General features: G+C 42.7%; 1 protein-coding gene across 2 annotated transcripts in view; it reads left to right on the forward strand.

The window, feature by feature from the left end:
• Positions 1-12,364, forward strand: part of LPCAT2 (lysophosphatidylcholine acyltransferase 2) — a 428,744-nt gene that overhangs the window by 150,895 nt on the left and 265,485 nt on the right. For both annotated transcript variants that reach the window (XM_089692556.1, XM_089692557.1), the window contains exon 4: positions 10,350-10,567. In XM_089692556.1, the coding sequence (XP_089548682.1) occupies positions 10,350-10,567 (218 nt within the window). The remainder of the gene's footprint in view (positions 1-10,349; positions 10,568-12,364) is intronic.

Below are 12,364 nucleotides of genomic sequence, written 5' to 3' on the forward strand. Positions count from 1 at the left end.
AACCACCGAATAGTGTGGGGAAGAAATCACCTGAAAACAGGCCAACTCCCTGTGAACAGCCCCAATGGCTACCTCTATTGGCAGAGTCTCGTGGGTAACCTGCGGCGGTTGCAGGGGCCTGCCATCTATTGCTTCGAGAACCAATGGGGCAGCACGAGCCTGCAGGGGAATGGAGTGCTGCGCAGCAAATGAGCTGTCCAAGAACAACCCACCGGCCCCAGAGTCTACCAACGCCTGGGCTGTCACCGAGCCCCCCGTCCAAGAAAGGACCACGGTGATCAGTGGCTTATCCTTGCGGAACGCCGGGGACGAGGAAACTCCACCCAAGATCTGTCCCCGACATGATCTCAGGTGCGAGCGTTTCCCGGACGGACCGGACAAGACTGCCGAAAGTGCCCACCGAGGCCACAGTACAGGCAGCGACCCTCCCGACGACGAGCGGCCCGCTCCCCCTCGGAAAGGCGAGAAAACCCCAGCTGCATGGGTTCCCCACCAGACAAGCTATCCCCAGGAGGCGTGGGAGGAGAGGGAGGAACGGGTGGGACAAAAAATGCAGGTGCCAGTCGATTGGAAGGCCTCCTCAGGCGTTCCTTGAGTGAAGGCCTCTCCCTGAGCCTGGTGTCAATCAGGATCAGGAAAGAGATGAGCTCCTCCAACACCACAGGCAGTTCCTTAGCTGCAATCTCGTCCTTCAATGTGTCAGAAAGACCATGGGAAAACGCAGCCACCAGAGCCTCATTGTTCCAACCGACCTCTGCCGCCAGGGTACGAAACTCTATAGCGTACTCGGCCACGGTCCGTGAACCCTGATGCATGGTCATGAGCAGCTTGGCTGCCGAGGCGGAACGAGCCGGTACATCGAATTCCCTACGGAAGGCATCGACAAAACCGGAAAAATCTTGAATCACCGGGTCGTTCCTCTCCCATAAGGGATTTGCCCAGGCCAAGGCCTTGTCTGAGAGTAGTGAAATTAGGAACCCCACCTTAGACCTCTCAGACGGAAAGGTGTGGGGTATTAATTCAAAATTAATACCCACCTGGTTGAGGAACCCACGACACTGACTCGGCTCACCCCCAAAGCGCTGTGGAAGAGGGGCAGAACCAGTCATACCTCTGGGCGGCCGTCGAGGTGGTGGACACAATAGGCGGAGAAGCAGCGGGAGAGACCACCGGAGCGACTACCAGCCTAATAGCACCAGGAGCAAGGTGTGCAGTGCGTGCAAGCAGAGTTTGCAATGCCTGAGCGAACTGATCCAACAGGTGATCCTGTTAATCGAGTCTGGCGACTAGCATTGGGAGCGAAGGCGTGCCTGCACCGTCAGGGTTCATGGCACTTGTGTAATGTCAGGGCAGGAGCTGAGGAACGGATAGGCAGGCCTAACAGTGTAACGCACTGGCTGATGACAACCACCACCCACAGACCGAAGTCCCTCAGGGCGCGGAGTCTAAGTCCCAGGCTGCCCTTCACCAGGGCCCCTGATGGTGGGTATGGACTTGACGCAGCCAGGAACCAGGTCGCGGCCCCCGAGACACCTCAGCTGCGGTAATGGCCGCCGCCAATGGCGTGTAGCTGGTGGAAGAGACAAAAGAGTAGTCAGACAAGCCGGGGTCAACAACAGGACAAAACAGTACAGTACAGCAGACGAGAATCACAGGTCACGAGCCGGGTTCAGCAACAGAGGATCAGATCAAAGGAGAATACAAAGAATAGTCAAGTCACAAGCCAAATCAGATACCAGGAGAGTCACGAGAGTCAGAACAGAGTAATAGCAACACAATGACACAAGACACAAGTGCAAAGAGCATGTGCGGGCCACAGGCTTATATGTCATCAGCCACACCCCTCTGGGGGATGGACCACAGAAACCTGAAGGCATAAAAGGATTCCCATCATGCACAGCAGAATCCAAGATGGACGCCAGCACATGGAGTAACATAACCTCAGGGAAAAGGTAGGACCTTGACAGTCATTCGCAAAAGATGGTGAGGTCAGCAAGTGTTGGTATGTTGATTGGTTTTATGAACAGTCTCCCTGTTGGTAATTTGGGAGAGAAGTTCAGAAAACCTTTGTCCTCTCTACTTTATCTTTTAGATACCATGTTTAATTAGCACTCCTCTTATATAAGATTTGTGAGCGATCCACACAACATGGGGTTGAGTCTCTGAAGATGTATTCGTCACATTGTGTACTGGTCGCTTTCTTTTGATATTTCAGCCACTATTGCTGGGTCTTGTAAGAGTGCGTTTTTGAGGCATCAAGACCAAGCAGCTGGAGTTGGGTCAGCTAAAGCTGCTGTCAGTAAAACGGGGGTGTGGCCAGATTATTTATTTATTACAGATGCTTATATAGCGCTGTAAATTTAGGCAATGCTTTACATATATATGTAGACTCCACATGCTGATCTAGTTGTAAGTTAAAATCACCTCCTAAAATCAAAATCCTTTTATGAAGTTTGATAGCACTTCCAACATGGATTCTAAGACAGGAATCTGATTATGGTTGGGTAAGTAGATATTAGCAAAGGTTACTTTATGGTCTCCCAGCTGACCCTTAATGTAAACCTATAAGCAAAACCTTTTTTTTTTCCATTTTGGACAAAGTAAGGGATTGCTATAACCCCTTTTAGTTTATTTTTGCCAGCTGTGTCCCATTGGGAAGATTTCCCTTCACTTCCTGTCCCATAACCAAACAGTAAGTGAGAGGAAATCCCCGCAAATTAAGGTAATCCCATGGGGGGTCACCATTGGAAGATTCCAGCTCTATTACAGTTCTGGGGACAACCAAAAATTTGGGATTTTCTTTTACTATTACTTTCAATGATAATGGTGAACAGGGCTAATAGAGAAGGTGAATGGGGACACAGACAGCAATAAAAACCTTTTCCACTCTGTACTGCCTTTAGTTATACTTTAATGAAAAGGCATCACCCTTCCTCATCTCTGTATGTGTCCACAGGATTGTGTAAGTTGGGAAAATGCTTACTTCCCTTGATTTTTTTTTTATCTGGTGAACCCGGATGGAAAGATGCAGGGAAGTGGTGATCCTTTGTCATGGATATTTTGTGAGAAGGAAAATGGGTCTATTGAATGAAGGCTATGCAGGTCTTTTGCTTTCGGAGGTCAGTAAGTATAATTCTACATTCAAGGGAAAATATCCAGAGTTAGGCCATCATAACACCGAGATTGAAGTAGTCCAAATGTATAGGTGTCAATGTCACCACCAAGTAAACAGACAAATCTAAGTACTGGAATAGATGGAAAAGATGGGAAAAGGGAAAGACATATACTTCCAACCTGGCAGAGGAGAAAGGGAAAAGGAAACAGGTGGGGGTCAGTAAACAGAGCAGCCTGCTCTGCTAATGAGGAGAGAAAATAAGGGGGTTAGAAATGGGCAGGAGAGTCCAGCTAGAGAACAGGAAGACAGTAAAGGAAACTGTGGTAAGGCAAGAAATTCTCATTGTCCCTGGGGTATGCCAGCCATAGACCAGGGTAGACCTAAGTGGGGAGAATGGCAAAGCACGGGGAGGGGAACTCCCAAGCTTAACCACCTAATGAGAAACAATGTGTGCGCATATCAATTATAAAATATTAAACTGATAGCACCTGAGCCAACCTCAACCTAAAAAATAGAGGAAGCAATGCTCCTTACATCTGTGAGAGAGGGAAGGAAAGTTCCTGCTCTGGTTACAGCTAAGGAACCAAGAAGTTTTACAAAACCATGCAAAAAGAACATAGCTCAAAACACCACACATGACACCTACTGACATTTGCGGTAATGCAGTATGACAAAAAACATGAACAGTGGATAGAATGGTAATTATTAGATGCTGGGAGGGACTTTACCCTTCCAGTAGAATCTGCCTGGGATGCTCACCTGTGTAAGTACCATGAGTATGGGTGGAATCTCCTCCTGTAAGAGAGTCAAAATTGTACTGAGCCAAGAGAGGTAAGATGGCACTGAGCACAAAGGCAATGGGTATCACAGGGGTTTCAAAGGCACCACATATATTCCTTAAATGACAGTAAAGAACAGTGAACAGGATAACATCTTGCACTAGCTGCCAACTCAGTTCAGACTGCTGATACTGGACCATAGAATCATAGGTAAAAATCATGACCTCCAAAGCTTGGCAAGCCATTTTAGCTAAAACATTTTTCCTGACAGACCAAAAATCATCAATAACCATGCTTTCTGTTGGCAATTGGTGTGTCTCAAGCACAAAACCCTTGCATAAAGCCGAGAACAATACATATAACATATGTGACAACATACAGTTGTGTTCAAAATAATAGCAGTCAGACATCACTAACCTGATCAATCACTGTTTTTGGTAGAAATTATATTTTTACATGGCAAATAATTTACTAGCAGGTGTAGTAGAGTAATAGAACTCCAACAGACCCAACAGTCATGACATGCATGCTGCTGATTCTGTGTTATTGAATCACTAATTGAAAGGGGCATGTTCAAAATAATAGCAGTGTGGAGTTCTATTAGTGAGGTCATTCATTCTTTGAAAAACAGGTGGCAATTACTGCCCTTATTTAAGGAAGGCAGCAAATGTTGTACATGCTGGTTACAGTGCATTTCTCTCTGAAATTCTGAGGAAAATGGTTCCAGACATTGTTCAGAAGAACAGCGTACCTTGATTAAAAAGTTGAGTGGAGAGGGGTAAACATATAAAGAAGTGCAGAAAATGATAGGCTGCTCAGCTAAAATGATCGCAAATGCTTTAAAATGGCAACCAAAACCTGGAAGACGTGGAAGAAAGCGAAAAACTACCATTCAAATGGATAGAAGAATAGCCAAAATGGCAAGGACTCGGCCAACAATCAGCTCTAGGAAGATCAAAGAAGGTCTAAAGATACCTGTGAGTACTGTTACAATTAGAAGATGCCTATGTGAAGCCAAGTTATCTGCAAGAAGCCCCCGCAAAGTCCCACTGTTGAAAAAAAGACGTGCTGAAGAGGTTACAATTTGCCAAAGAGCAAATTGATTGGCCTAAAGAGAAATGGCACAACATTTTGTGGACTGATGAAGGTAAGATTGTTCTTTTTGGGTCTAGTGGCCGGAGACAGTTTGTCAGACGACCCCCAAACACTGAATTTAAGCCACAGTACACTGTGAAGACAGTGAAGCATGGTTGTGCAAGCATCATGATATGGGTATGTTTCTCATACTACGGTGTTGGGCCTATTTATCACATACCAGGGATCATGGGTCAGTTTGAATATTGAATACATCAGAATACTTGAAGAGGTCATACTGCCTTATGCTTAAGAGGAAATGCCCTTGAAATGGGTGTTCCAACAAGACAACGACCCCAAACACACCAGTGAACGTGCAACATCTTGGTTCCAGACCAACAAGATTGACGTTATGAAGTGGCCAGCCCAATCCCCAGATCTTAACCCAATAGAAAACTTGTGGAGTGACATCAAAAATGCAGTTTCTGAGGCAAAACCAAGAAATAGAGAAGAACTGTGGAATGTAGTCCAATCATCCTGGGCTGGAATACCTGTTCCAGAAGTTAGTTGACTCCAGGCAACATAGCTCTACAGCAGTTCTCAGAAACAGTGGTTATACAACTAAATATTAATTAAGTGATTCAAAGGAAAGCAATATCTTCAAACATTTTTCAGTTTATATAGTGAATGTTTGAGTTTGTAAAGAAGAATACAAACACTGCTATTTTTCTGAACAGTCTAATATTCACTTTTCTTCAATTTTTTTAGAGTAACAACACAAATTTGATATATTTTTCTTCATGTTTTGATTTGGAATAGAATGTGTAGTGTTCCCAATGCATTTGTGTGTATGGAAATATAAACTATTAGAAGGATTTTGAGCTTTGTTCACTTTTTTCAACACACTGCTATTATTTTGAACACAACTGTATGTGTTGTGTGACAACATAATGAGACATTTCTTAGGTTCTGTGCATCAAATGAAGACAAAAAATGTATCTATATGAAGCTCACAGGGGACAAGGTCTACAGGTATCCAACTAAGAGTAGAAAGGAGAACAGAACTACAGAAACTATGGGTCCATTGTGATCTTATGGTTAGGATGTACATAAAGGCACAAAAGGTAAAAAGGGCTGTCCAGGACCCTTTCAACATAAAACAATTCATATTTTACAACCAGAGATAGCGATTTAGACAACAGAAGCAGAGTCTCAGGACACCAATGCCTTAGAATTAATTGGAGCATAGCTGGTGGGCGTTCCGTCTTGGCAAGAGCAGTTTTGGTTTTTGAGGGTCCCCCCAATCAAGGCTGATCCAGTTTGGATGTGGCAAATTTAGGTAAGGTAAAGTGCCAAGCCAGTCCTTCAAAGTGAATGGTTCAATCCAGAGGTATTTCAGAAGTGCCAGAATATATCTGCCTTAGTGTGGAAAGTAAAGGTGACAGGCTCCTTCCTAACAACCAGATGAATTGGGTATCCCATTGATATGATGCTAGCACAGACCACAGCCTCCCCAGCAATGCTTTTAGCATCATTCACCTATGCAACGTGTTGTGGAACAAATCCAGGCGTATTTGTAGTTGATTGACATCAAAATCGATCTGCAGCAATTGCCAAGCCTTTGGGATCTTTGGGTTCTGCCAACCACTCAATGGTCAATTTCGATCTCATCAGCAGTGACGTCACCCTCGAGATTATGGAGGATTTTCAACATGGTGTCTTAGCCTCTCCAGCAAAGGTTTGAACACTGCTCACCCACATAATGTGTTGTGGGACAAATCCGGGAGTATTTGAAGTTGAGCACTATCAAACTCGATCTTCCACTATTACCAAGCCTTTCTCATGAGTTTGTCTTTCACCATTAAGAAATGTATATGGCACAAAACATCACAGGGGTATTGGAGATCTTCCAACCACTCTATGGACTCTGTCAATTTTGATCTCATCAGCAGCGACATCACCCATGAGATTACTGAGGATTTCCAGCACAGCATCCCTTAATTAAGATGGAGGAGTAGCCTCAGGCAACCCGTTGATGTGGATATTATTTCTCCTGTTTCTATCTTCCAAATATTATATTTAAAGCTGTAGAAGAATCAGGAGAGGAATGGTAGTTTACTACTGTTGTTCCAGTGCTTGCACCTGGGTAGTGCGAAGTAGAAGCTTTATCATAGTTACATAGTTACTCTGGCTGAAAAAAGACAACAGTCCATCCAGTTCAACCATAGAAGAAAAAAAAAAAAAGTTATCCTATACCCACAGTTGATCCAGAGGAAGGCAAAAAAAACCCCAGCAAAGCACGATCCATTTTGCACCTGCTGGGAAAAAAATTCCTTCCTGATCCCCCGAGAGGCAATTGGATATTCCCTGGATCAACTTTACCTATAAATGTTAGTATCCAGTTATATTCTGTGTATCTAAGAAAGAATCCAGGCCTTTTTTGAAGCAAGCCACTGAGCTGGTCCGAACCAACTCATGAGGGAGTCTATTCCACATTTTCACAGCTCTCACTGTGAAGAAACCTTTCCGTGTTTGGAGATTACATTTCTTTTCCTCCAGACATAAAGCCTGCCCCCTTGAACTCTGTGTTGACCTCAGGGTGAATAGCTCTACACCGAGTTCACTATATGAACCACTGATGTATTTATACATGTTGATCATATCCCCCCTTTAATTTCCTCTTCTCAAGAAAGAATACATTCAGTTCCTCTAATCTTTCCTCATAGCTGATCTCCTCCATGCCTAGTATCAGTTTAGTTGCCCTTCTCTGTACTTTCTTAAGTTCCCCAAATATTCTTTGTGTGAATTGGTGCCCAAAACTGAACTGCATATTCCAGATGGTCTTACTAGTGATTTGTACTATGATATCTCTCTCTCTGGAGTCTATACCTCTTTTAATACAAGAGAGGATTTTGATCGCTTTAGAAACCGCAGCTTGGCATTGCATGCCATTATTAAGCTTGTAATCTACCAGAACTCCCAGATCCTTCTCCACCATTGATTCCCCCAGTTGTACCCCCCCTAGTATGTATGATGCATGCATATTCTTAGCCCCCAAGTGCATAACCTTACATTTATCAACATTAAATCTCATTTGCCACATAGTTGCCAAATTAAACAGTGCATTGAGTTGGCATGTAAGTTGAAGACATCCTGTAAGGACGTTATTCCACTGCACAGCTTGGTGTCATCTGCAAAGACTGAAACGGGATTTATAATCTCAGACCATATATTGTTTATAAATATATTAAAAAGTAAAGGTCCCAACACTGAACCCTGGGGTACACCACTGATGACCCCAGACCATTCAGAGTATGAATCATTAACCACTACTCCCTGAATACAATCTTTTAGCCAGTTTTCTACCCATTTACATATGGATTTTTCCAAGCCCGTAGACTTTACCTTACACATTAGCCATGTGTGGGGAACTGTGTCAAATGATTTTGCAAAATCCAAGTATACCATGTCCACTGCCACCCCTCTGTCCAAGGTTTTGCTCACCCCCTCATAAAAAGAAATCAGATTTGTTTGACAAATTCTGTCTTTCATGAATCCATACTGTCTGTTGCTTAAAATATTTTTTTCCACCAAGAACTTATCTATGTGGTCTTTTATTAAACTCTCCAGTATCTTGCCAACTATAGAAGTTAAACTAACAGGTCTATAATTACTTGGTAAAGAATTTGACCCCTTTTTAAATATTGGCACCACATTGGCCTTACGGAAATCCAGTGGTACTATGCCAGTCATTAAAGAGTCCCTAAAAATTAGAAACAATGGCTTTGAAATGCCAGAGCTCAATTCTTTAAGGACCCGTGGGTGTATGCCATCCGGTCCAAGTGCTTTATTCACCTTTATACTGTCTAAATATTTTTGGATCATATCAATTGTGAGCCAATGTGAATCATCTGGAGCTGTGTCAATACCATGCCCATTTTGGACAAGAGCTCCCCCATACTCCTTTGTATACACAGAGCTGAAAAAGGTATTAAATAAACTTGCCTTCTCTTTGTCCCCAGTCACCCACTCTATTTTATTATTTTGTAAAGGGCCTACATGCTTGGACCGAACCTTTTTACTATTAATATATTTGAAGACTTTTTGGGGGTTGGTCCTGCTATCTTTTGCAATCTGTCGTTTGTTTTCAATTTTTGAATCCTTTATTTCCTTTTTGCATATTCTGTTATATTCTTTGTAATGTTTAAACGGTGATAGCATTTTTTATTTTCAGCCACATAATTTGATTTTTAGCCTTTTAAACTTGTTGCCCATGGGAATATATTTTGCAGTCTGTTTACATACAGTCTTTTTGAAGAACTCCCATTTCTGTGTTGTGTTCATCAATGCCAATATTCCCTCCCAGTCTAAGTCTTGGAGAGCAGCTCTCAGCCTTGGAAAATTACCTCTCTTGAAATTGAGCGGTTTTATTTTTCCCATATGTGCTTGCTGTTTACAGCTAACAATAAATGAGATCATGTTATGGTCACTGCTACCCAGATGTTCTTTTATATGGAAATTCGTAATAAGCTATGCATGGTTTGAGATTACCAGGTCCAGCAGAGCATAATTCCTAGTAGGGACCTCTATGAACTGTACCATAAAATTGTCCTGTAGTAGGGTTAAAAATGTTTTCCCTTTAACTGTTTCTGCAGTACCATTACTCCAGTCAGTTTCCGGGTAGTTAAAATTCCCCATTATTATCACTGTCCCAGCCCTTGCAGCCCTTTCGATCTGTGCAAGGAGCTGAGTCTCCACCTCCTCATTAACACTAGGAGGCTTATAACAAACTCCAATTATTACCTTTGTAGTACGCACCCCCATGTGCAGTTCCACCCATAATACTTCAGCCTCATCACACTCTCCATCATCTAGGTCCTCTTTCACACTCGCTCTGAGATCACTTCTCACATAGAGACAAACACCACCACCTTTCCTATTTACTATGTCTCTCCAAAGGAGAACAGGTCTTCAGCCATGCATTGAGTTCTCTAATCTCCTGTCTTTCCTGAGTTGCGCATGGCACAGGTAATAGTTCAGAGAATATCACCTTGGAGGTCCTTCCCTTCAACTTGCAGCCTACTTCTTTAAATTGCTTCTTAATGAGCCTCCACCTTCCATGTATTCTGTCATTGGTTCCAACATGAACCAAGGCAGCTGGGAAACAGAACTAGTACATCCACCTCATGAGGGTTTAATAGAGATCTCGCAGAAAATCATAAGTAACTAACAAATGTAACAAATTAATCACTTACATCTAAATAGCAGACAAAGTATATGTATGAACGTAGGTTTTATGACATTTTGCCCTTTTTCAATTTCTGTTATTGTTTGTTAATCACAAATTCTGATTCATTATATTTTTCTAATGTTTCTGGCAGAAATGTATCAAAGTACGTTTTAAGTTGCCTTGGACGTTGCCTTTTTTTCTCGATGGGATTCCATGTTCGCATCTTTGGAAAGCCTGCAAGCTTCTCTGAATCGCCAGTGTTTGTAGTTGCTCCACACTCTTCATTCTTTGATGGGATTGCAGTGATTGCATCAGGGATGCCGTCGACTGTATCCAGAGCAGAAAACATTGCTGTTCCCATATTTGGCAGTAAGAACCAATTCATTTTCATTTATCAAATATACAGTATAGTGATGTGTGATTTTAAAGTGCCCTGTCACTACAGGGTCAAATCAGAAAGAACACATAGCTGGAAAAGAGGATATCTACTTATATTTATGATTACCTTTCTGTTGAATTGCCATTGCTTCATTATTCTCTGGCTTCTGCAGGTATTCCTCACTTCAGGTGTGTAAAATACCTGCTCCCCCCACTGGATGCTGTGGTTCCTGACTAGGCCTCCATCAAAGGGTTGCATCCATATTGCACCTGGAGAGCAGCATCACGGCTCTTATTTTAGTACAGTATGCCTTCTTTTAGTTTAGCAATACTGTAGAAATTAGGTTTGTGGGAACAAAAAATCCTCTTCAGGACATTCGTATGTGTAGCAGTGTGATTATTTATGCACTATGCCCAGATGCAGATTCAGGCTTATTTAACTTCATTTTGCATAGCTTCCTAGGCAAGTCCAGGGAACTGTTTCTAGTTCCAAGGTAAGTCCAAGTTTCTCAACTTCACACTCTCAGCATCTCAGAGGCCATACCTGATGAGGCAGAGATCTGCAGGTAGGTGAGAGGCGCTCAACTCTCAGAGCTAGCATGTGGTAATTTGAGTAGGAGTAAGGCAGCTTCTGTGGAAGACCTAGCTACTGTGGGGAGCCCATTCCCAATTATGTAGTGCTTTTATTCCAGTGGGGTGGCTGTGTGTTCTTGAGCCTGGAATCTCTCCAGCTGTTTTCCTGTGGTACCCGAGCTACCCTGGATTTCACTGAGAAGGATGCTGTTCATAAGGATATTTCCAAGTAGCTGTTTATGTTCTGAACTTTTTTACTGAGGTTGTGATTCCAGGCTTGACTCTCTTACATAGTTAGTCTGGCTGAAAAAAAAGACAAAAGTCCATCCAGTTATATAAAAAAAAAAGTTATAATCCTAAACCCACAGTTGATCAAGAGGAAGGCAAAAAAAAACAGTAAAGCAGGATCCAATTAGCTCCTACAGGGGAAAAAATTCCTTCCTGATTCCCAGAGAGGCAATCGGATATTCCCTGGATCAACTGTACCTATAAATGTTAGTAACCAGTTATATTCTGTGTATCCAAGAGAGAATCCAGGCCTTTTTAAAAGCAATCCATTGAGCTGGCCAGAAGCAACTCTTGAGGGAGTCTATTCCACATTTTCTCAGCTATTACTGTGAAGAAACCTTTCCGTGTTTGGAGATTACATTTCTTTTCCTGCAGATGTAAAGAGTGCAGCGTTGTCCTCTGTGATGACCTCAAGGTGAATAACTCTACACCGAGTTCACTATATGAACCCTGATGCATTTATACATGTTGATCATATCCCCCCTTAAACTCCTCTTCTCAAGAGAGAATAAATTCAGTTCCTTTAATCTTTCCTCATAGCTGAGCTTCTCCATGCCTCTTATCAGTTTGGTTGCCTTTCTCTGTACTTGCTTCAGTTCCCCAACTTTCTTTTTGTGAATTGGTGCCCAAAATTGAACTGCATATTCCAGATAAGGTATTACTAATGATTTGTACAGGGGTAAAATTATATCTCTCTCTCTCTGGAGTCTATACCTCTTTTAATACAAGAAAAGATTTTTCTCACTTTAGAAACCGCAGCTTGGCATTGCATGCCATTGTTAAGACTCTGATCTACCAGAACTCCCAGATCCTTCTCCATCATTGATTTCTCCAGTTGTACTCCCCCTAGTATGTATGATGCATGCATATTCTTATCCCCCAAGTGCATAACCTTACATTTATCAACATTAAACCTCATTTGCCACA

The sequence above is a fragment of the Staurois parvus genome, unplaced genomic scaffold (assembly GCF_062004578.1).
Source record: "Staurois parvus isolate SC_StPar_1 unplaced genomic scaffold, SC_StPar_1.0 ptg000594l, whole genome shotgun sequence".
Taxonomy (NCBI): domain Eukaryota; kingdom Metazoa; phylum Chordata; class Amphibia; order Anura; family Ranidae; genus Staurois; species Staurois parvus.